This window comes from Oncorhynchus keta, chromosome 34 (genome assembly GCF_023373465.1).
Source record: "Oncorhynchus keta strain PuntledgeMale-10-30-2019 chromosome 34, Oket_V2, whole genome shotgun sequence".
Lineage (NCBI taxonomy): Eukaryota > Metazoa > Chordata > Actinopteri > Salmoniformes > Salmonidae > Oncorhynchus > Oncorhynchus keta.
In genome coordinates, this window is record NC_068454.1 from 44,108,563 (window position 1) to 44,134,911 (window position 26,349).

The 26,349-nt window shown below is 40.9% G+C and overlaps 1 protein-coding gene across 1 annotated transcript in view; it reads right to left on the reverse strand.

The window, feature by feature from the left end:
* Positions 1–17,512: 17,512 nt before the first annotated feature.
* LOC118367185 (actin-related protein 3-like) overlaps positions 17,513–26,349 on the reverse strand; it is a 29,400-nt gene continuing 20,563 nt past the window's right edge. The window contains exons 8-12 of the mRNA XM_035750324.2: positions 20,921–21,094; positions 20,103–20,195; positions 19,758–19,883; positions 19,466–19,549; positions 17,513–18,619 (exon numbers count right to left, since the gene is read on the reverse strand). Of these exons, the coding sequence (XP_035606217.1) occupies positions 18,524–18,619; positions 19,466–19,549; positions 19,758–19,883; positions 20,103–20,195; positions 20,921–21,094 (573 nt within the window). The 3' untranslated portion in view covers positions 17,513–18,523. The remainder of the gene's footprint in view (positions 18,620–19,465; positions 19,550–19,757; positions 19,884–20,102; positions 20,196–20,920; positions 21,095–26,349) is intronic.

Here is a 26,349-nt window from a genome sequence, read left to right on the forward strand (position 1 = left end):
TGGAGGAAGGAGACGGAGAGACAGCCTGGTGCGGGGGGCTGCCACCGGAGGGCTGGTGCGTGGAGGAGTCACGGGATAGACCGGACCATGGAGGCGCACTGTAGGTCTCGTGCACCGAGCATGCACAACCCTACCTGGCTGGATACTCCCCGTCGCGAGGCCAGTGTGGCGAGGTGGAATAGACCGCACTGGGCTGTGCTGGCGAACCGGGGACACCGTGCATAGGGCTGGTGCCATGTACCCCGGCCCGAGGAGACGCACTGGAGACCAGATGTACTGAGTCAGCTTCATGGCACCTGGCTCGATGCCCACTCTAGCCCGGCCGATACAAGGCGCTGCGATGTAACGCACCGGGCTATGCCTGCGCACCAGGGACACCGTGTGCCTCACGGCATAACACAGTGCCTGCCCGGTCCACCTCACTCCACGGTAAGCGCGGGGAGTTGGCTCAGGTCTCCAACCTGACTTAGCCACACTCCCCATGTGCCCCCCCCAATAACTTTTTGGGGCTGCCTCTCGGGCTTCCTTGTCAGCCATTTTCCCTCAAAGCGCTGGCTCCCTTTACCTGCTGCCTCCGCTCTCCTGGCTGCCTCCACCTTTTCCCATGGGAGGCGACCCCTTCCAGCCAGGATCTCCTCCCATGTGTAGGAACCCTTCCCGTCCAGAATGTCCTCCCATGTCCATGAGTCCATTCCACGCTGCTCCTGGTGACCACGCTGCTTGGTTCTTTTTTGGTGGGTAGTTCTGTAATGGCTGTTGGAAGGAGAGGACCAAGATGCAGTGTGGTAAGTGTCCACGTTAGATTTATTCGATAAGCTGAACACTGAAACACAAAGTAAACAAAAGAACAACTGAAACAGCCCTGTCTGGTAGAGACACAGAGACAGAAAACAACTACCCACAAAACACAGGTGGGAAAAGGCTACCTAAGTATGTTTCTCAAACAGAGACAACGATAGACAGCTGCCTCTGATTGAGAACCACACCCGGCCAAACACAGAAATAGAAAACATAGAACACAAAACATAGAATGCCCACCTCAACTCACACCTTGACCAAACTGAAACAGAGACATAAAAAAGGAACTAAGGTCAGGACGTGACACAGTCAGACCAACGCCTCCTCTAGCCTTTTGGGGCCCCACCCTTGGCAGGGCATTGGGGCCCCACCCACTGTCATAGTGTCAGCCTGTCTGTTTGTTCATGGCTGTCACTCTCCTACCATGATCATGAGAGCTCCAAACAATGTCTTAACACCTTCATGACCCATAATCATTGTGGTGAAGTTAAAGACAGCTAAGCTGAAAGCACTCAAAATTGCCAGCTAGTTTTCCAGGAGTGGTGTGTTGGCAGTTGCCAAGAACCTGCACTTTTTTTTATACAGTGCCTATAGAAACTATACACCCCTCTTAGATTTCTTCACATTTTATTGTGTTATAAAGTGGGATTAAAAAGTATATAATGTGTCATTTTTTGTCAACAATCTACACAAAACTTCCACCGGAGGTAGTTCCTTTCCCTGTTTGGGCGGCGCTCAGCGTTGCCGACCTACTGCTCATCACCGATCCTTTGTTCCTTTTCTGTTTGTCACACCTGGTTTCATTTGCCATAATTTCTGTGTGTATAATTACCCCTGTTGCCTGCCTAGGTTTGTGCAGGATTATTCGTGTGATGTTGCTCGTTAAGGTTGTGCCTATTTTGTTTTCACGTATTTATACTGTGTGTATAAATGTAAGAGTGTTGTTTTTTCCTCCTTTCGTGAGTAACAGGTTACTCTGTTGTCAAGGGCGTTTTATTTTGGTATTGTACCTTACCTGTATGTTTGTGGATTTGCCCATTAAAATACGCATCTCGGACATCTCTGCTCTCCTGCGCCTGACCCCTTCACATACCTCTAAACGCAATCTTGTCACAGTAATGTCAAGTGGAAGAGAAAAATTTGAACATTCTTTAAAGACTAATGAAATGTAAACACTATTAAATCTTGATTAGATAAGTATTCACCCACCAGAGACAATACATGTTAGTAACACATTTGGTAGTGATTACAGCTGTGACACTTTTTTACTTTTATTTTACCTTTATTTAACCAGGCAAGTCAGTTAAGAACAAATTCTTATTTTCAATGACGGCCTAGGAACAGCGGGTTAACTGCCTGTTCAGGGGCAGAACGACAGATTTGTACCTTGTCAGCTCGGGGGTTTGAACTTGCAACCTTCCGGTTACTAGTCCAACACTCTAACCACTAGGTTACCCTGCCGCCCCACTTCTTAGGTAAGTCTCACAAGTATTGTGCAATATTTGCCCATTATACTTTTCAAAATTCTTCAAGCTCTGTCAAGGTGTTGGGGATGGATCAAGGCTAGACAGCAATTTTCAAGTCTTGCCATAGTTTTTCAAGCAGATTCAAGTTCAAATTTAACTTGGCCAGGAACATTCACTGTCATCTTGGTAAGCTACTCCAGCGTAGATATGGTTGTGTTGTAGTTTATTGTCCTCCTGAAAGTTACATTATTTTCTGTAAAGCAGACTGAAGCAGGTTTTCCTCTAGGATTTTGCTTGAAAAACTCCCCAGTCTTTGCCGATGTCGAGCATACCCATTACATGATGCCACCACCACCATACTTGAAAATAAAGAGGGAGTTACTCTGTGATGTGTTGGATTTTCCCCAAACATAAGGCTTTGCATTTATGTCAAAAAGTGTATTTCTTTGCCATGTTCTTTTACAGCATTACCCAAGAGCAGACTCAGACGAGGAGACTGGGATGAAGTAACCAAGGTATTTATTGAAGCACTGGGGGAGATGGAGTGCATGTCAGGGGAAGCTCGGGCTGGTTGCTGGAAACCAGGTGCGGAGGCTGAGGCCTCTTCACGACTGTCTTGGTATGTTTGGACCATGATAGTTCGTTGGTGATGTGGACACCAAGGAACTTGAAACTCTCGACCCGCTACACTACAGCCCCGTTGATGTTATTGGGGGCCTGTTCGGCCCGCCTTTTCCTGTAGTCCACGATCATCTCTTTTGTCTTGCTCACATTGAGGGAGCAGTTGTTGTCCTGGCACCACACTGCCAGTTCTCTGACCTCCTCCCTATTGGCCAACTCATCGTTGTTGGTGATCTGGCCTACCACTGTTGTGTCGTCAGCAAACTTAATGATGGTGTTGGAGTTGTGTTTGGCCACGCAGTCGTGGGTGAACAGGGAATACAGGAGGGGACTAAGTACACACCCCTGAGGGGCCCCAGTGTTTTCAGGATCAGCATGGCAGACGTGTTGTTGCCTACTCTTACCACCTGGGGAGTTTAGGTTTTTGTTCAATCCCGTATCTAGCACACCTAACTAACTGGTTGGTCAGCCCTGCAATAGTGATTTGTAAAAAAACGAGAGACCAATAAATCATCAAATAATCAAATAATCTGTAGCTATTATGCTCATCTGTTATGTTAACTATTCAAGCGTTTGGATTCGAAAGAAATGTACACCTGTTTAGGCGAGGTGTTTGACAGCAGAGTAGATCACTTGAAAAAGAAAAGGGGAGCCGCACACTCCAGGAGCTCAGATGCAATAATTTAATAACCTAATAACCAACGTTTCGACAGACAAGCTGTCTTCATCAGCGTATAATGACAACCACTGCGGGTCACTAGTTTATACAGTGTCAAAGGACACACACAGGTGTCTGTAATCATGTCCAGGTGTGGCTTGATATTACTGGTTAATTTTCAGATATAAATAGAACATACAAAAAACATGAATGGATAGCATGTGATCATAGATACAATTTGGCCAAATAGGCTTACAAAGATTTACCATAAATAGCAAAACCAAAACAATCACAAGAACGGCTTCAGATCAAAGTCTACGTTGAGACCGATGGGAGCAAGGGTCTTTAAATTAAAGATCCAGGCAGCCTCTCATTTTAACAAATTGTTGAGGTCACCCCCTTTCCTAGGGAGGGTGACATGTTCGATGCCACACAACTAATATAATAATATAACTTAAGGGACAAATCGAATGGTTCGCTTCCAAAAAGTTGGCGGGTCAAATGTGTACGTCGAGTTTTTGCACCTAATGGTGCTACGATGCTCCGAGATTCGTACTTTTAATTTGCGCTTAGTTTTACCCACATAGTTTTTACCACAAGGAAAAGTTATAAAATAAATAACTGCCTTAGTGGAGCACGTGATAACACTTTTGATTGGGATCTGTTTTCCCTGTTTGGGGGTGTTTAAAGGATCTACATTTGTAAGTGCCATTGCATTGAGCGCAGCAGTTACACTTGTAGTTTCCATCATGTAGAGGTGCAAATAGACGTTGTGCAGGGGTATTTTGGGGTGGTAAATCTGAATTTCCCAATTGATCTCTGGGATTTCTGCACCGCGAGAATACGACCAAGGGAGGGTCGTATTCATATTACCGATACAGTCATCGGATCTTAGAATGTGCCAATAATTGTGAACGATTGCTTTAATTTGTTCAGAGCACTTTGAATAGTGGTTGGCGAGGATGCAAGAATGCTTCTATTTGTGAGACTGTCCATGAAAGACGTCATGTCCCAATTTGTTTTGGATTTTCTCAATGGCAGTATTAATCTGACCATTTTTGTACCCCCTCTCCTTGAATTTTCTTTGCGTCACAGCCATATTTCTGTCAATCTGATTTAAAAAATATATATATTTTGATAAGACAGAATTAGCTGTTTTTCAAGGAAAGTGGGTGACAGCTATCCGCCCTCATCAAACTGTTACGATCATAAGGATTCCTGTAAAGATCATTGTACAGAACATTATCCTCAAACAAAATCAGAAGATCAAGGAAACTGATTTGACTATCCAAGCGTTATAACACAACCATAAGTTAAGAAGCAGACACAATGAAGTCCACCTGGAACGCACCCGTGTCGAACCTGCAACTTGCAACGCGACCGTGGGCGAGCAATGTCAGTCAAACTAGCCAGTTGGGCCACAAGTTGAAAGGAGCTCGTTCAGAGGTGACGTTTGAATCTATGTTTTAAATTATTGTATTAATTTATGAGCTGCAAATGTAATGCATTTTATTTGCTTCTATCATTGGGGAGGACATGTCCCCCCCAGCTCCTACGCCCTTGGCTAATATACCTATACTATACATTATAGGATTTATAAGATATCGTTAGATTGCTATTGAGACGTATGTTGGTTAAGGCATGCGTCTCAATCATCTTGAAGACTACCAGTGCCTCTTCCTCAGTCAGACCCCAGCTCAAACATGTGTGGCTAAACTTCCCGAAGACCAAGTTTTTAAAAACAAGCCTCAATCACGTTGTTGCAACAATAATAACATGATTTGTTTACTTCTGGAACGAGTGGAGTGTCTCTTTAAAATGTAGAAGTAGAGTATAAGTGATTGGATACAAAGTATTTCCCTTGACAGTCATTTCCAGTTATTGTATACAGGCTAGAAATGGCAGTGGCATGAACTATAAAGGTTTTATAAATGCATAGTCTGATTTATGGTTCAGGGGTGAGTGTGCAACAGAGGTGTTAATGAGTTTACACGGCACTATGTGCAACCTAAACAGCAAGGCATCTGACAAATAAATGCTTTTAGATGCTCCGGAAATTACGACATCAATCTGAATGTGTTGAAGGTGAGAGAGACATTGCAAGGACACCGTTCTTTAACAACCTTTTCAATATAAAACACGAGTGTACTTCTACATGAAAAAAAACCTTGCCAGCTCCAGAATTTTTTGCAAACCCAATTGAATTTCAGTTTACTCACAACAATGCCTGGTGTTAGCCCACGGCGTACTCTTAATGAACCTACCGTCCAAGGATCTTATGTTATGTCCAGAAGTAAACTTTTTTCAGGTGACAACGCGTTTCTGGCGACCTTCTTCCATTACACACAGTCGTTCGGAGCATGCTACATACAGTGCCTTCAGAAAGCATTCACACCTCTTGACTCTTTCAAAATATTGTTGTGTTACAGCCTGAATGTAAAATGAATTAAATGTAGATTGTTTTGTCAATGGTCTACAAACAATTATTATTATGTTTGGTTTTTAAATGTAAATGTCTTAAGTCAATAAGTATTCAACTCCTGTATTATGGCAAGCCTCAATAAGTTAATGAGTAAAAGTATGCTTAACAAGTCACATAATAAGTTGCATGGGCTCACTCTGTGCAATAATAGTGTTTAACGTGTTTTTTTAATGACTACCTCAACGCTGTACCCCACACATACAATTATCTGTAAGGTCCCTCAGTCGAGCAGTGAAGGGCACCTATTGGTACAGTTGATAAATAAAAAAAAAATGGTGAAGTTGTTATTTAAACTTTGGATGTTGTATCAATACACCCAGTACTATAAAGCTACGGGAGTCCTTCCTAACTCAGTTTACAGAGAGGAAGGAAACCGCTCAGGGATATCATCAAGAGGCCAATGGTGACTTTAAAACAGTTACAACGTTTAATGGCTGTGATAGGAGAAAACTGAGGATGGATCAACAACGTTGTAGTCACTCCACAATACTAAACTAATTCACTAACCTAAAGGGAAATTATCTCCAAAATATTGCTATTTGAAAAAAGAAACTTGTTGGAATTTCAGTTTAATCTACCAGAAAAGACAGAAGAACAAATATTACAACAAATGTTATGGTTGAACGCAAATATACTAATTGATCATCATTATTTTTGGAAATACAAAAAACGGTATAATCTTTGTAAATTATATCATAAATAGGACTGGTGGAGTTATGTCACACATGCAGCTAACAAAAATATATGGAAATGTCTGCTCTATCCAAAATTACAACCAACTAATTGAAGCATTTTCGCCAAAATCAAAGAAGCAAGTGGAAGGGGGAGAAAGAAAGGAACTTGTCTGTCGGCCCTGCATTAAAGACCAAAACTGATTAAAGGAAAATATGATAAATAATAAAGTATAGCAGTTTCATTTAAGGCCCAACAAATGTGCATCTGTGCCTTAAAGGTTGCAAGGTTCGATGTACCTATACTATGGCACATGGTTTCTGAACTGAAACACTAAACCACGCTGCATTCAAAATTGTTCTATTTAAATTATTATACAACATTTTTGCAACCAATAGAATGTTATATATATGGGGGATACAACCATCCCAGCTCTGCAGATTTTGCTGGGAAGGGACAGAATCATAAGATCACTTGTTTTGGTACTGCCCATATGTAGCTTGTTTTTGTCGTAGGTTCAGGAATAATTGAATTAATAGCAACATTTACCTGGAGCTAACTCTGCAAATAGCACTGCTGGGTGATTTGAAAAGTTATAGTCAATCGAACAATAATATAATAATACTCTTTAATACTAATAATACTACTCTTTAATATACAATCTGTAGAAACTATGAGAATAGAAAGGTTCAGAACTTTTGTGAAACATTACAGCACAATTAAAAAATATATGACAAGTAGAAATCAAAACTGGATGGTGTTCAGAGATACGTAGACATACAGTGCCTTTGGAAAGTATTCAGACAACATGATTTTCCCACATTTTGTTACGGTACAGCCTTATTCTAAAATGTATTAAAAAAAAATTTCACTCATCAATCAACACACAATACCCAATAATGACAAAGCAAAAACAGGTTTGTAAGAAAGTTTAGCAAATTGAAATATTTCATTTACATAAGTATCCAGACCCTTTACTCAGTAATTTGTTGAAGCACCTTTGGCAGCGATTACAGCCATGAGTATTTTTGGGTATGATTCTACAAGCTTGGCACACCTGTATTTGGTATCGTTAAGGTCTGTGGAGTTTTTCACAATAAAAAAAAGTATGGAATGGAGCTAAGCACAGGCAAAATCCTAAAGGAAAACAGGTACAATCTGCTTTCCACCAGACACTGGGAGAGGAATTAACCTTTCTGCAGGTCAATAACCTAAAACACAATGCAACTGGAGTTGCTTACAAGGAAGACAGTGAATGTTTCTGACCAAAATCTGTTTGAAAATCTATGGCAAGATATGAAAATGTCTGTCAAGCAATGATCCACAACCAAGAATAATGGAACAATGTTACACAATCCAGGTGTGGAAAGCTTTTGAAGACTTACTCAGAAATACTCACAGCTGCAATCACAGACAAAGTTGATTCTACCAAGTATTGACTCAGGGGTGTTGAATACTTACAGTTTGTAAATGAGGTATTTCTGTATTTCATTTTCAGTACATTTGCAAAAATGTCAAAAAAACACGTTTTCACTTTGTCATTTTGGGGTATTGTGTGTTGATCGGTGCGAGAGAAAAAATCTCTTTAATCAATTTTGAATTCAGGCTGTAACACACAAATGTGGAATAGGTCATGAAGTATGAATGGATATGAAGACACTGTATATTTTGCATTCTGATGGCGTACGACAGTTGAACTAAGCTCATTAGGAATTTATAAGTTATATTCTTCAATAATCAATGGGTATATTTAATTCATTTCTATGTCCAAAAATGTATACAGCAACTGCTGTTTGCCCCTTTAACTGTTAGTGGGGGGAAATGCTAAACTGACCCAAGATCAACGTTTAGGGGAAACTTCACCCTACACCCCTGAAAGTAGACAGTATAGTCATCATCACCACACACTCCACACTAAAGACCAAGGTCCAGGATGTATCCTTGAGAAAGCTTCACCCAAACTTTCTTGAAGGTCTTCAGTCTGATAAAGTGCATCCAGGCTTTTAAAAGCTGCATCAAGCTATCTGATGCCGACAGACCAGCCAACGTTCAGAGCTAATGCTATTTTCTCAGAGATGCACTCAGCCACTGCAGATCACAGTTGTGTTCCTTTCGCAATGATGTGGGATAAAAACAGCGAAGCGTGGATGGGCAACATAATATAAAGTTTGCGGTTTCTTTCACAAACTTGAATTCTAATACTTTCCCATTGCCACACTGAAAGTAAAAATATATTTCAGACTGGTTGAAAAAAAGATCTGAGAGAATTCCTCAAAAACATTTCCAGTACTTCACATCCCCCATAATCGTCAGTCGGAGAGCCAATGAACAGCCACGATATCAGTCAGCACTGTGGTTGCCTCAAATCCTGTGCTGTGAAGGATATTGGCACCCAGAGAATTATGGCAAAAAATAGCCATTGACTAATGTTAAGCTGTGCTTTCTCTATTCTTTCTATATTGATATACTGGCTAATGGTTGGTGCAACTTGGGAATGTTACCGTTTTAGTGTAATGCGTTTGAAAAGAGTTTAAATTCACTTAATATAGCATGGACTAAAACCTTATGGTGTTGTGAGGCTAACATGACATCTGAACCATTTGGATGCCAATCTGTCAACCAAGCTATGACTGTAGCTACACTCAAATTTACATTATAGACTGCAATTTTAGCCTACAGGTGGGTTAAAAATAGACCTAAATGCATATTTCAACAAAACAAAAAATGTTAATAGCTTGCCACCACTGCATAAGTAAATACAGGTGCCTCCGGTCCAAATACAAAAATGTTTTCACTCCGAGAAGACTTCGCAACCACCCCAACCCCACCCTATGTAATGTCTTTGTTGAATTATACATACGGTGGGGTTTTGTACATGGAAAGACTGAAGTACATGCTGCTTTCTGCATCCCTAGTCCACACCCCTAACAGTAAGCTTCAAAGCTCAGTACTCTATGGCTCCTGTCCTCCTGTGTCTCGTCACGTGGCTTCTCTGAACCGGTGACACATCTTTAACAACACCTACAACACCTGCACCTTGACACGGCCATCCACAGAACCCTGTATAGCCACCTCCAAACCTGTCTCTGGTCCCGCGGTCTCTCTGACAGCACCAACAGCCCACAAATCACACCCTATTATCCAGGAGTCATCCTCAAAGGAGCGTTGGAGGTCAGATACGGGACTATTTACCACATATGCCATCTGGCTCAAAGGGTTTCCTTGTTGTTGTGACACATTGATCTGGCAGACAGTAGCCTTGAACAACAAATAATTTTGACAGGTATCTGGTGTTTGGTCTGCGCAGACAGTACAGTGATTGGACTTTCACTCAAACTTTTGGGCCGTGACGTTTACTCGAAGCTATCGATTTGTTTGCCAGGTGTGTCCTGTAGAAAGAATTATTTTACTGAATCATCAAAAAAAAATTGTCCCTGAAGTATTATGTGTCTTTATTCACAAAGAAGATTTGATGTCATGAGATTTCTGTGAAATACAGAAGTGTCTTTGTGTCCCAGATGTATACTTGTTCTTTGGGGACAGTGGGACACTGTGCCTAAAATATTGTTGCTTGCAATGCCAGGACAATACCTAGATTTAATAGGAATGGATTTACTTGCAATCCTTTAAAAAAAACAATAAGACTGGATTAATTAATTAAACCTCTACAGGATCGGTGGGTCCCCCGCGGGACGGTTGAGCTAACGTAGGCTACTGTGATTTAACATTATGGCCTTTCTCTTGCATTTCAAAGATGATGGTACAAGAAAACACAAAACAATTATCTTTTACCAGATCTAATGTGTTATATTGTGCTACATTAATTTAACATTTCCACAAACTTCAAAGTGTTTCCTTTCAAATGGTATGAAGAATATGCATATCCTTGCTTCAGGTCCTGAGCTACAGGCAGTTAGATTTGGGTATGTCATTTTCGGCTCATTTTTCTTTTAAAGGGCCGGTTCCCTATTAAGAGGTATTTAAGCATTTACAATGGAAGGTAGTTTGGCACGGAGAAGATAAGAGTCAGCCTAATCTAAATGACCCTGTCATCGGATAATGCCCACAGCTTAGAAGATATGTGCATTTGGAATGGCACACTGAGGTCAACACGGCCATCTGTTTCTCCCATGTCTCAATTAAAGTATGTTTACCAACTGCAAGGAGCAGTACTGTAGCTCCTGCAGTTATTCAAAAATGACTCCTCTCCCACCCCCGATCCTCAGCTAAATCTATGAACGTCCTCATACAGATCTCCACCAAGGGTTAGCTTAGGTATTCAGCCCATAAGGTGTATGATGCAAAACATGTCTGAAATTATCAACATTATTTGAATATACACTTCATGAATTATGGTTGAATTTACATGATATCTTCCTTCCTGAAGCAACTTCAGGTCAAGACATTAGAGAGGGTGTAGAAAATGCAACGTAGTTCTCATGTAGGTATTGCTCATCGTGAAACGCCTCATAGTTATAACCAATATGACCTAATACGTCTAAGTGGAAATAATGAGCCCTGAAACCATGAAAGCAACATAAAAACAAGGAGGTAAATAATAAGCTGTGCTTGGAGCGCTCCCTCGTTCCATCCCTCTGTCTTTCCCGTTAGCTCTTATCCAGAGGATGGGCCAATCACTTTCTCCTCTGTCCTTCTCTTCCTCCTCCCCTCAGACTCCTATCACCCCCGACATCTCTTCTGTCTCCCTGAAATCTCCATCTGGATGCGATCCCAGCCACTTCTATTCAACCCTCAGAGACTTCAGCCTCTTTTTTTTATCTCTCCTCTTTCTCCCCAGGCTCTTCGATCTATCCTGACTCTGCAGGGTCCAAGCCTCTGTCCGCCCGATAAAAACCCACCCGACAACATTGACATCCCGCTTCCTTCATCGTTCCTCCTCCCTTTCTCCTTCCAATCGTTTTTATGACATGTTTGTTTCACCTGGGGAGAATGAAAATATAGACTTTAGATCAGGCTCGAATGAAGCACAGTGGAGTTCTCATTTCTGAGCTAATATCTGGTTTGAAGTTTAGTTTGTCAAGTAGAGCATTTCTGCACGTTGTGGGGGATAGTTGCTGTCCTCTGGTCCAATACATCACATATCTATTGAGGTTATTTTGAATTCCACACATTGCAGCTAAACTTTGAATTGCAGCATACGTAAGATTGGTTAACTGAGTGTACAGTAAGTGTACTGGTTAAAATGTCAACTTGAGTATAACTTAATATTATTGGTTGATCATGTGGTCCTACCATTTACATCCAAAGGTACATACATTTTATTGATTGAAATGTGGATTGTTATAGCACAATATTGCATATCGCAATATAACAATATAACCATAAATATGAACGTGATAACTTTTTATTCTTAAATGGTACAAATACATTTAAAGAACCTTTAAAGAACATTATGCAGAGAGCAGGATTTAGGGTGTTTGTTCTCTGAAGGGACCCATTTGTTTTCCTTTGTGTTATGTGTTGGTGCTGTGCCCTTTGGGCTCAGGGAAATTGGAAAATAGTTCAATTAGCACCAAGGTGCTAAAAAATAACCCTCTCTCCTTTTCTGCGTTTTACTTTTTTCCTGCATTAAATTAGAGATGAAAACGTAACCCAAAAACATAACCCTAAAACTAATCTTAGCTCCTAACCCTTAACGTAATTCTAACACTAATTCAAACTTTAAACCCCCTAGAAATAGCATTTGACCTCGTGGGGACTAATAAAACGTCCCCAATTTTTGTTGGTTTTACTATGCTTATGGGGACTTATGGTCCACATACACACACACACACACACACACACACACACACACACACACACACACACTCACTCCATCAGGTTCAGACAGGTGACTACTTAAGTGTGTCTGGATGGAACAGTGGGTCCACCAAAATGGAGACAGTGAATCGTTTCCACCTTGATGTTTGTTATTACTGTGGTCATCTTCCAGGAAGCCTTTCGACCCTCTCCATATGATTGACAATCGTTCAAGTGAGGAGGCATCTGATTTCCAGCCCATCACAGTAGATGGACCCTGTATTGCTCTCCTGGTTTTCAGTTATGAACGCACAAGGACCTGCAATCACCCGGGTCTATATGTCATTAGCCATCAAATGACATCGGACATTGGATGTGTGACGCCGAGGGAGCGGCGGCTATTCCAAGTCCCCCCCAATGGAAATGCTGTGTCCAATCGATCTACCTTGTGTGACACATTGGTATTTAACCTACCCACAAACCTTTCCTGGACGCTGATTGCCCATTATATCGGACATGGGCTTTGATCTGGGCTCCAGGGCTCAGTCTCTGAACCTGCTCCCCACTCTGTCATACGCAGAAGATGTTGTGTGGACTCAAGACCTGCGAAGCCACTTATTTCCTGTCCTCACTCAGTGTGCGTATTCAGGCAAATGTGTCAGGGTAAACGGAAGTCCTTCTCATAGTACTTACAGGCTTATAGAACTCATGCATGGGTTTTACACTGTGATAATGAGAAACAATTTTACCTAGGCGGAACGAGACACTTTCTGTCTGAAGAGAGAGCGCCGTGCATTTTAGACCCAGAGTGATAATGTACTTTAGGATACATACTATCGTTCAAAAGCTATTTTCACATTGTTGTAATATTCAGCTAATTTGTCAGTGTAACTTTAGTTGAACCCATATTTGCACATCACAAAACAAGACACTGCACGCAAAAGTATGCAGTGGAATGAAATGGGTGCAATTATTGGTGTTTTGTTAGGGGATAGGCCTAGGGTCAGAGTTGTTGACGCCGAACCTAAATTGGTTGAACCTGCATCAACAATGGGAATGTTTTGATTGTTCTGTTTCAAATAATAGTTGGTTCGAACTTACTTTTCGGGATACAGTGTATACAATCAATCACATACATAAAGTTGTTTCATATGAATTATATTAAAGACACACTATACTACAAACCAACACCAAAATAACATTTCCCATATAACACTTTCTAATTTCCTACCCCACACATCATTTCTCCTTTGTCAACAAAACTCATCTGTTCCTTCTGTCACAGTTAATGTATACATCAGAGCCTTGCTTTGTCCCAGCTTGCACAAAACAATACCATATGAAAATTGCCCATTTAAGTGCCGGTCACCGAAATTGATTTTCTGTTTGCGAAATAAGGCTCTTTGAATAGGTAGGTTCCTTTTTTTCTAGCAGGAACCTATTACCTGTGCTCAAAGAAGAAACCTCTTCTCCATATAAATGAGGCTATCGTTTCCCAGCTCACTCTCTATTTTGTCCTGCTACAGTGTTGGGGGAATCCGAATGCTTATGTTTATTTTTCTAAATTCATTGGCCGATGAGGACCTAGGTGCCGACCAAGTGAAACTGAAGCACTTACGAGCTTTTCACAGGTGTAATTGGGGCCGTTACCCTAACGCTAAAACCGAGAAATATCTTGAAACCCTGCCCTTTGGGGGTAGTTTCAGTCTCCCTTGCCAGGTTTTCAGGTGTGTATGGTTGGTGAACAAAGACTTGGAGTGAGATAGCCAAGGAAATTCTGGTAACGCTTTATATTACAGCTAGGAATAAATTGATTTATGTTAAGTGCTACTGAAATCCTGCCTTCCCTTCATCCTTTTCTTTGTAATTACTACAACCAGTTATGGGTCTCTTGAACAGCAATGATTTCCTTTCCAAACCATTTTCATTGGTAAAGAACAGGCTCATGCTCAAGTTAGCTCTGATTTGGTTTTCAGGACTAATGCATGAGAGCTGACAGCGAGTTTCTACTTTGAATTGGGTGTACTTTGCCTGTGTCGAAGGTATCTTACATTAGAGCAGAATCTTTTTTAAACACCAAATGGCGCACCAAGTCTTTTCCCCTTAGACAAGCAAAATAAGTGGAGATCAAGACCAACTACCTTGCCTAAGTGACTAATTAGGCACTCGTATTTGCTCTGAGTGGACATCACCAAAAGAACCTTGCGGTTTCCAATCTCCTCCAGCCTCCAGTCCACTTGCGTGTAAGTGGTCCGGTTCCATATTGTCTTTCGCCAAAGGGCTATGCATTCACGTACACACAGACACTGATAGTTTATGGTGGCTTTGATTCTCTTGAAGGACAGAAATAGCCCACAGGTAGGAAAAAGTTCTCAAGCAGTCAGCAAAAAAATGGAATTCAACAGAGATGAACGTCCGACAAAAATAGCACAAACAGTTCCTTTATTAACCTGATGCAATTCGGAAGAAAATAGTTGACTGGAGTTGTACTTTTGACAGAAAAAAAAGACAATGATGTACCTCATATTCAGTTGAAGTTGGACATTTACATACACCTTAGACAAATACATTCAAACTCTGTTTTTCACAAGTCCTGACATTTAATCGTAGTATAAATTCCCTGTCTTAGGTCAGTTAAGATCACCACTTTATTTTAAGAATGTGACATGTCAGAATAATAGTAGAGAGAATGATTTATGTCAACTTGTATGCATTTCATCACATTCCCAGTGGGTCAGACGTTCCGGGTAGCCTTCCACAAGCTTCCTACAATAAGTTGGGTGAATTTGGGCACATTCCTCCTGACAGAGCTGGTGTAACAGAGCCAGGTTTGTAGGCCTCCTTCCTCGCACACACCTTTTCAGTTCTGCCCACAAATTGTCTATGGGATTGAGGTCAGGGCTTTGTGATGGCCACTCCATTACCTTGACTTTGTTGTTCTTAAGCCATTTTGCCATAACTTTGGAAGTATGCTTGGGGTCGTTGTCCATTTGGAAGACCCATTTGCGACCAAGCTTTAACTTCCTGAGTGACGTCTTGAGATGTTGCTTCAACGTATCCACATAATTTTACTTTTCTCGTGATGCCATCTATTTTGTGAAGTGCACCAGTCCCTCCTGCAGCAAAGCACCCCCACAACATGATGATGCCACCCCTGTGCTTCACAGTTGGGATGGTGATCTTCGGCTTGCAAGCCTCCCCCTTTTTCCTTCAAACATAACGATGGTCATTATGGCCAAACAGTTCTATTTTTGTTTCATCAGAGCAGAGGACATTTATCCAAAAAGTACAATCTTTGTCCCCATGTGCAGTTGCAAACCGTATTCTGGCTTTTTTTAAATGTGGTTTTGGAGCAGTGGCTTCTTCCTTGCTGAGCGGCCTTTCAGGTTATGTCGATATAGGACTCGTTTTACTGTGGATATAGATAATTTAGTCCCTGTTTCCTCCAGCAGCTTTACAAGGTCCTTTGCTGTTGTTCTAGGATTGATTAGCACTTTTCGCACCAAAGTATGTTCATCTTTAGGAGACAGAACGCATCTCCTTCCTGAGTGGTATGGCGGATGGGCCCATGGTGTTTATACTTGCATACTATTGTTTGTACAGATGAACGTGGTACCTTCAGGCATTTGGAAATTGCTCCCAAGGATGAACCAGATTTGTGGATGTCTACAATTTTCTTTCTGAAGTCTTGGCTGATTTATTTGGATTTTCTCATGATGCCAAGCAAAGAGGCACTGAGTTGAAAGGTAGGCCTTGAAAAACATCCAAAGGTACACCTCCAATTGACTCAAATGATGTCAATTAGCCAATCAGAAGCTTCTAAAGCCATAACATTTTCTGGAATTTTCCAAGTTGTTTAAAGGCACAGTCAAAGTAGTGTATGTACACTTCTGACCCACTGGAATTGTGATACAGTGAATTAGAAGTGAAATAATCTGTCTGTAAACAATTGCTGGAAAAATGACCTGTGTCATGCACAAAGTAATGTCCTAACCGACTTGCCAAAACTATAGTTTGTTAACAAGAAATTTGTGGAGTGGTTGAAAAGCGAGTTTTAATGACTCCAACCTAAGTGTATGTAAACTTCCGACTTCAACTAAGTGCTCATTCATCTCAGTGTGTCTCTGGCCTAAGGCCACAGCCACACTGAGATTAATGAACTCAGATTCAATTGTATATTCAAAAGTACAACTCATCTCTACTTTCTTCTGACAAGATCGCACGAAAAGACTAATCGTTTGTGGGTTTCTTCATCTTCAGACAATAATCTTGGTTGTCCGGCAACGGATGACTCCCATTAGAAAAAAACATGGGCTCCCTCAAATTCTTCAACACGAAATCCCAATGTGGCCATGGCCCAAATGCTGACATCACCACCTGTTCTCTGTTTGATATCACTTCCTGATGGAGTATTCTTGATGGAAACATAAGCCTTATCCCATTCTCCTGTCTTGCAGTCTCTCAATGCATGTTATAAAACATTTCCGGGGTGCGAGGGTGTGGCAGCGCATTTCCCTAGATCATTTTACACTCGACCTGTGAGACTTCATGCCAGTGACAAACCCAAAGTGTTTTGCACTCAGCAACATGTCACACATTTGGCAGTGCTTAGAGCTCAGACCGCAAGACAGAATGGGACAGGGCAATACATGCTAATGTGACATTTCTCAAGGATCCCTCGCAAATGACAACTCAATGGCTCCAATGAAAAGATTGACTTATGGGTAAAACTACACAAGTGTAAAGACTTTGTTTTGCATGTCAGTCACATCCCACACTAAAACAAAGCGATTTCCATCAACTATATAAAAATATCATCTTAAGATCTATGCTAGATGTCCAGTGACATCGCACTGGACAAAATTTGAGACGCAGCAAACAAGAACCCTGTCAAAAATTGATATATTCCAGTCTTTTCGCTTTTTGTTCATCATAGGCTGGAGATCTTTATGACACTGTGGGGTGTTGACTGCGTTTGCTGCCCGTGCTGTTAAATTTCTGTTTGAAATCTCAATAAAAATGCTGATCATGAAAAAAAAAAAAACGATAGCCCACTTAAGAAACAAATCTGAGCCTTTATTGGAATGTTGCAAGGCATTAAATAAACAAATCCCATCTTTTTTTATTTTTATAATTTGGTATTTAATTTGAAAACAAATCTAGGCTAATACTGGTCCGACAGTCACGCTCTTTCAATTTCATTGTTATTATTTCATGAATTGTTTTATTTTCTTTCGCTAAGACATAGAAGAGGGAAATCTGGCATGGTCGAAAGTGAAAGCGAAGGCATGTTAATGTAGAATTAAAGGGAGAATAGCAAGGACAGACAATGGGGGAATGATGAGGGAGAAACATTTCAGTTTTCTAACTTAAGAAAATACTGCGTATCAAAGCTGCATTGTGGGTTAAAACAGTCACTTGCTGATACTGGTATGCAATAAAAACTTTCCCCAATTTCCCAAGTTTTACATATAAAAAACCTTTACGAAATATAAACAAGCTCTTGCTGTGATACACAAAGTGAAGTGCATTTGAAGCAGAAAAATTAAATGGAACATAAAGACGACATTAATATGTTCTATAACCTTGGCATGATCAACGATATCTTTGAGTCGTCAGATATCGCTCGGACTCAAGTTCTTTAAACATAAATAATGTTTTATGACTTCTGATTTTATTATCATCAATGTTGTTGTCATCATTACATCAACCACCACCAACCATCCTTACCATCATCGTTTAGCTTTCTGCATGTTGCTTGACAGATCCGGAAATGATCTTTTATTGTTTTGGTTTAGAAACCATATTTCCCTCATTTTGGAAAACAAAAACAAAACAAAAAAAGGAACATTCACAATACATTTTCCAGCCGGACTGTTTCTTTTTTTCTCATAAAAAAAAAAAAAAAAAAAAAAAAAACCTCTGTATCGCCTCTCGTTCTGTACATCCAGAGTGAACAAGCAATCAAAAAGCACAAACTCACCACCCCTGACCCACTGTCTCCCCTCCCAACCCAACCCTACCGACCCCACCCGGTCTAACCATTAGGATGTTGGAGGGCCACAGTTAAGACATGACTCCGAACACGGGGTTGTGGCGACAGATGCTAGGGCCAATCTCCTCATAGTCCTTTTTGGTGTGGCATACCTGGTAGAACTCAGGCTAGAAAAGAGAAAGCAATGTGTTGATATTTGGCATATCTGAATAGAAGACAAACAAATGAAAACATAAACAACCTTTGTGTGCGGTTTTGACGCTTGTTTTTGAATACTACTTATTCCTGTCAAAACCAGCACCTGGAACTCGACACACTGCTGTGCAGAGGTTCCCTCCTTTTTTTCCATCTTAAAAACATGTTTCAGATGCGCATCTCAACCACTACAAACCAAAAAGGACATGTCATAAAACAGAAACAAATAAATGATGCCCTGGACAACCTAAGACTAAAAGTCTGTAATGCTATGCTGTAAAATCTCACGCTGATGACAACCCACTTCACAGGCACATCACACAGTCCCAGAGTTCCTGTTGTAAAAAAGGTTGGCTCATCACGAGTCATGCAATGTTGTAACCTACCGAAACAGTGTCAAAGGATGCTCCCCAGTACATTATGGGCGTTTCCCTTTCATATTCAATTAAAATAAGGACTTTATTTAACTTTTGCATTTCAACTGAGTTACAGGGAAACTGGAAGATAGCATGCCCTTAAGTAAGCACGACAAGGCAGTAATCATGCTGACAATGCAAATCACTGAAATTCAGCTAAAGTGCTGACAGTAACCTTTCAGCACTACTACATGTTTAGGTAGGCAAGTTTTGCAGATGGCATATAAAATAAAATTTTCTGAATGACATTTCCAATCATTAAGTTGCTTTACTATGTGCCAAGTAAGAGGTTTCCTTTTCACAGGAAATGTGTGCCATCGAACAACTAATACTAATTTCCACAATTTTAGTTTTAGTACCGTTTCTCCCTACAGAACGGCGCAACGGATTTGTGAAACTTACAGTTGAGGCTAACATGGATCCTCCGAACCACACTGCATATCTCTGCATATGATGAGTGATGACTTGCACGTCAATTGGTTTGGGCTGAGAGGGCAAAAGCAAACAACACAAATAAAGATCTTACATTTCTCACCTCCTACATTAACCTAATGCTCTGCCAAAACTGTAGCTGGTTACAACAAAGAGAAGAAAAAAAAACAGGAAAAAGAACAGGAGCAGCTCGTGGGGACCACTATTATTAGGCTAAAGAGACAACTCTAGTAAGATCACCATGACTAGAGACTGCTCTCACCTTGAGCTTGCCCCCGCTCAGCTCCTCGCTCATCTTCAGCCTGGCGTCCACCGTCCTCTTCAGGTCCCTCTGCAGGCGCCGCCCAAAGTCCCTGAACATGGTGGAGCCGCCCGACAATACAATGTTCTGGAGAAGAACACAGTGTGTCTAGTTAAGATTGGTTAACACATGCCCTAACACACAAAACAGGGTTCAACTCGAGCACACACACCACACGCATACACACAATATTGAAAGGGCCCAGAGAATCGATAAGTCTGCACAAGTCAAACCCAAAGTGCTGATTGGATATTAATTGGATGTGGTTTTTAAACTAATATCCATGTAGTTCAGGGATATTATTACCTTGTAAAGGGGACGTCTGACATCAATGGGGCAGTTCTGGATAACCTCGTCCACAACTTCAGAGATGGGCTGGGTGAAGTCAGGATTGGCAAACTGGTGGATTACGAGGAAGAAGTGTGAGAGAAAGTTTAAAAGTGTGTACATGCCTATGTTCACAGATAAATATCTTAAAGTGGCAATATGTAACTTTTTGGTCAACCTGACCAAATTCACAAAGCAATGTGAGTTATAGATCTATCATTCTACCTGAAAGCAAGCCTAAGAAGCAGTAGACCTGTCCTATTTCTATGCTTCCCGTTCTTAAGTTTATCTTTTACTTTTGGGTTTGTACACCAGATTCAAACAGCTGAAACCATATTTTTGGTTATGGAAAATATATTTCACAGCGGTTTAGATGGTACAATGATTATCTACACTATACTAGCTTATTTTGTCACATAAAGTGAAATTAGGCAACCTACTAGAGTTTTAGCAAGCAGGAAATGGCAGAGCAATTTCTGCATAGTGTAACCTTAAAATAACATCTTAACCATTTTAAAAACGTCTTTATCCATCATCCACTCTGGCCTCTGCAGCCCTTAACTGCACAACTCATATTCTGGCTGTAGTTTGTATTTATAGGTAATCTGTGCTTTCAGTGTGGTAGTACCCTACTTATGATGGTCCTAACCACTCATTTTAAGCTACTCTAACCTAGAGACCTGGGGGTCAGAGTTCTGCTAACATTATGCTAATGTGGGATGGCACTGCTAGGTAATTAGCATAGCGCAAACCTCTCGCTATGCAACCGTTTAAATAGCAAAGTGCTCACTGCTAACCTCCGGGTGGAAGAAAATCTCAGGGCCGAGGAAGCGCTCGTAGCCTACGTCCACGGTGAACTCCTTCTTGCTGATGTTGTTTATGCCGGTGTACTGCTTGATCCACTTGGAGCCGTCCGTGTCGTACTTGCTGAACTCTTTCACTAGGTCCGGACACACGTAGCTGAACCGCTCCTGGTGTAAAATGACATGAAAGACAAAGCGTGAGTGGATGCTTAACTACAGTGTAACTGGCGACATTGGATTTGAAAGGATACAGCTTTAATGTGAGGGTATTTTCAGCCATATAGGGTGAACCGTTTAGAAATTCCAGCCCTTTTTGTAACCCCCCCCCCCATTTTAGGGACCATAAGTATGGGGACAAATTCAGTTATTTGTGTATTTAAAATAGTCAAAAGTTTATTACTTGGTCCCATAATCCTAGTACACAAACTTGGATGCATTTGCCGTTTGTGTTGGTTGTTTCTCAGAAATGAATGGTAAAAAAATGTATTGTGCCACTTTTAATGCAAATAAGAATGTAATATTAAACACTTTCACATTAAAATGTGGATGCTACCATGATTACGGATAGTCCTGAATGAATCGTGAATAATGTTCAGTGAGAAAGTCAGACGCAAAAATATCATACCCCAAGACATGCTAACCTCTCACCATTTCAATAGGGGAGTTTATCATTTACATTTAAGTCATTTAGCAGACGCTCTTATCCAGAGCGACTTACAAATTATCATATGGGGGGTGATATTTATGCCTGTAACGTTCTCACTCATCATTATTCATGATTCATTCAGGACTGTCTGAAGTCATGGTAGCATAGAAGAGTTTAGAAACATTTATTATTAACAATAAAAGCGACTCCAAAATCCCACAATACACCATTATTTTCTATTGGGCACAAAATTATCTGAAACAGAACCAAAACAAACAGCAAATGCATCCAACAAATGTGTAGTCACACGCTTGATGTAGTCATTGGGTGCTATGAATCTCAGACCAAATACTTCACTTTTTACTACTTTAATACACAAATGCATTTGTCACAATACTTTTGGTCCCCTAAAATGCAGGGAATATGTACAGAAAGTGATGTAATTTCTAAATGGTTCACATGATATGGATGAAAATACTCTCAAATGAAAGCGGATAATCTGCACTTCAACCTCATAGTCATTGTATAATTTCAAATCCAAAGTCCTGGAGTACAGAGCCAAAACACAAGAAATGTGTCACTGTCCCAATACTTTGGAGCTCACTGCATGTTACATCATGTAGGACCAGTATGGTCTTACAGAGCAGAACTGAAAGTTTTAAAAAGTTCAATAGTTATTTATCGTTTTAAGTTTGAGTATTTATCTTGATGAGCAAATCAACTCAGGGAGGTAAAAACATATTGGTTAAATCCTGAGACCATTCTTCCTCGATTAAGCTGTTGCTGATTAAGGACCTACATGATTTCAGCCTTGTTAAGACCCACATGATTTTGGCCTTAATTACGTTCTAAATAATTTTGTCAAAAAAACCCAGGACACCACACGCTGTGGTAGATATGAACGCAAATGATTGGATAGCTCTTTTCCAAGAGCAAGAACACTGAATACAAATCAAGCTACCAATTGCAGTCAGTAGTCAAGTCTCCGTAGGATGAAAAGCCTGATAAGTGTTTGTCTCGTGGTGAAAAACAATTATCTTCAACACAAGGGCCAACAAGGATTTTAGATGAGTCTTCCAATAAACATTTACTGCTTTGGATCAAAGGAAGCGAAGTGAATCACAATGGATTCTGGTAAAAACGAGCAGCAATTACAAGCATGGGTTTAATGGGAACAGCACACCCTAAGAAACACCAGGGGAGTCAAGCGGTCTATCTTGAATTGTAAACCGAACAAAACAATCAAAATCAGAACCACGTCTATGTATCCCACGTTTCAAACTTCTTCACAAAAGAGCAGTTTGAATATCAAGTGATGTTGTTCTTTGCGTTGAGGTATGAAACTTTCCGGTGGAATAAGGGTTCCACCTAGTGTTCAAGTCAACACACTACAGGCAAAGTGAACATTTCACATCTTCTTTAAGACATCCTGGTTTAGTATTTTCTTTATTTACATTTCATAAAACATTGTGAGGTGTGCTAGCACTATTCATATACTCAGTCAACTTCCCAACTTTAAGTGCAAACAGTGACCAAATCTTAACTATGTGAGTGGCGGCTGGTGGTTGATAGAGGAATGCTGTTGGGGCGCATACCTTCATACAGTCACAATATATTTAACCTTTATTTTGACAGGGAGACAATGTTGAGACCAAGGTCTATTTTCCAGATGAGCCCTGTATAGCACCACAATACCTGTAAAAATACAATAAAACACATTAAACTACACATTCATATACACAATAAAATACACAACAATACACGAAAAGCAAAACACAATTATATATATATATAAAAAAAAACATTCTTCAGTAGAAAGGTCACGTTAAACCCGTCTGAATTTATCTAGAGGCACCAATTCCTCCAACGGCATCCAAGGGTTTAAGAGTAGAGGTGGTTGCACTTTGATAAATAGTATCACTATAATCAACAGGTAGAAAGATTGACTGCACAATCTGCTTCCTGCTGACTAAAGAGAGACAAGATCTGCTTCTGTAAAAAATAAATAATTTAAAACGTAGTTTCTTAACAAGCTCAGTTGTATGTTTTTTGACAATTCAAATACTAAGGTATTTGTACGCATGGACTCGATTATAGCACCATCCGAGGAGTAGTGCACTAATATCTTACAATTACACAACATATACACACACATCTAGTAAAGGAATGGAATTAAGAATAGAAAAGTATATGGACGAGCAATGTCAACACGGCATAGAATAAGATACAGTAGAATAGTATAGGATACAGTATATACATATGATAGGCAATACAAGATTATGTAGACATTATTAAAGTGACTAGTTTTCCATTTATTAAAGTGGCCGGTGATTCTAAATCTGTTTATAGGCAGCAGCCTCTAATATGCTGGTGATGTCTATTTAACAGTGGCCTTGAGATAGCTGTTTTTCAGTCTCTCGGTCCCAGCTTCGAAGCACCTGTACTGACCTCGCCTTCTGGATGATAGCGGGGTGAACAGACAGGGGCTTGAGTGGTTGTCCTTGATGATATTTTTGGGCCTTCCTGTGACATCAGGTGCTGTAGGTGTCCTGGAGGGCAGGTAGTTTGCCCCCAGTGATGCGTTGGACAGACCGCACCACCCTCTGGAGAACTCTGCGGTTGCAGGTGGTGCAGTTGCCGTACCAAGCGGTGATACAGCCCGACGGGATGCTCGAGTGTGCATCTGTAAAGAGTTTGTGCGGGTTTTAGCTGACAAGCCAAATTTCTTCAGCCTCCTGAGGTTGAAGAGGCGCTGTTGCGCCTTCTTCAAAACACTGTCTGTGTGAGTGGACCATTTCCGTTTGTCAGTGATCTGTACGCCGGGGGAACTTGAAGCTTTCCACCTTCTCCACTGCTGTCCCGTCGATGTGGATAGGGGCGTGCTCCATCTGCTGTTTCCTGAAGTCCATCTCCTTTGTTTTGTTGACATCGAGTGAGAGGTTATTTTCCGGACATGACACTCCCAGAGCCCTTACCTCATTCCAGTAGGCTGTCTCGTCATTGTTGGTAATCAAGCCTACTACTGTTGTGTCATCTGCAAACTTGATGATTGAGTTGAAGGCATGCTTGGCCACACAGTCATGGGTGAACATGGAGTACAGGAGAGGACCGAGCACGGGGGGAGGCCAGTCAGGAAGTCCAGGACCCAGTTGCAGATGGCGGGGTTCAGTCCCAGGGCCTCAAGCTTATTGATGAGCTTGGAGGGTACTATGGTGTTGAATGCTGAGCTACAGTGGTTCTTCCTTTAAAAGTTTTGAGCTTATGCCACGACCGTTAGTGGTAGATGGTGGCATTTGGTCATTGCACCACACTATCACAAGGGTGAGTTAGTACGCTAATCTATTACATATTCTCACAGACCAGATTTGTCCTTAGATATTAATTTAGAATCCAAATAGAATTAGACATCCAGGGCCATTTTTTTCCCCCCCAGGGCCATTTTATTCATCTGCAAGTATTTTATAATTGTTATACCAATTATTATTATTATACATTTTTTTTTTACCCCAATTTCATGGTATCCAATTGTTAGTAGTTACTATCTTGTCTCATCGCTGCAACTCCCGTAAGGGCTCGGGAGAGACGAGGGTCGAAAGCCTCCGGAACACAACCCAACCAAGCCGCACTGCTTCTTAACACAGCGCGCATCCAACCCGGAAGACAGCCTCAACCCCTGTGTCGGAGGAAACGCATGCACCTGGCGACCTGGTTAGCGTGCACTGCGCCCGGCCCGCCACAAGAGCCGCTAGTGCGCGAGGAGACAGGGATATCCCTAACGGACAGACCGTCCCTAACCCGGACAACGCTCGGCCAATTGTGCGTCGCCCCATGGAGTTATACCAATTACTATTGGATTATTCACCATGGCAACCACTTGTTAGTGTAACATTAAATTGTAACATTGATATATTTTTAAAAAATTAAATAATATATTTGTACCACTGTAGATGCTGTTTATTTACAGTAGTGTATTAATTACTCTAAAGTTTTACATTTCTAACTCATGCAACCGCAAAATGCCTGATAAAGCGCAGTATTTTTTCATCAACATCTTTATGCTTTCGTTAATAAAATGTTTAAAATAATCGTTTAGAATGCAGATATTTATTTCAACTGCTGTACATCTCAGCTACATAATCCCCAATCTACAGTATTTTTTAAAAATGTCTCCAGTAGACTTTCCATTCCCCCTGAAAGCCCCAATCTGCTCACTTAAATTAATAGAGATCCTGGTCATGGTGCTACAGTATGTTGGCCTGTATGCCAATTAGTAAGTTATACTAAAACACCTACTGTACAGTGAACAGGACTCTTGGGCCTACAGCTCCATGTTATTTCAATAACTTAACTTCAAAGATGCCCTCTGGTGGTCAAACTAGCATTAATGGCAACAATGGCTGAAACTTAAACAACGTGCCATAGAATTCTGGTAGTGCTGATGAGTTACCACCGCTCTGATATCTAATAGTTCTTCCCGGCTGTATGTAATAAGAGAAAATATTTTCTGGGCTAACAATGTAATAAATAATACATATTAGATAAAAACCGAAATACTGCAAAGTTTCCTAAGAGCAAGAAGCGAGGCAGCCCTCTCTGTCGGCACCGTTTTCACAAAGTACCATACCATGTAAATCTCTCACGGACAAGGTGACTTTTCTTAACAAAATTAATTGTGGAAAAACGACTGGAACCATTTCCTAGTTTGACTGCTAGGTTTTATGGGTATTATGACTCATACTGTGGTACTCTATTAAGCACGAGTTTTAAAATCTAAGGG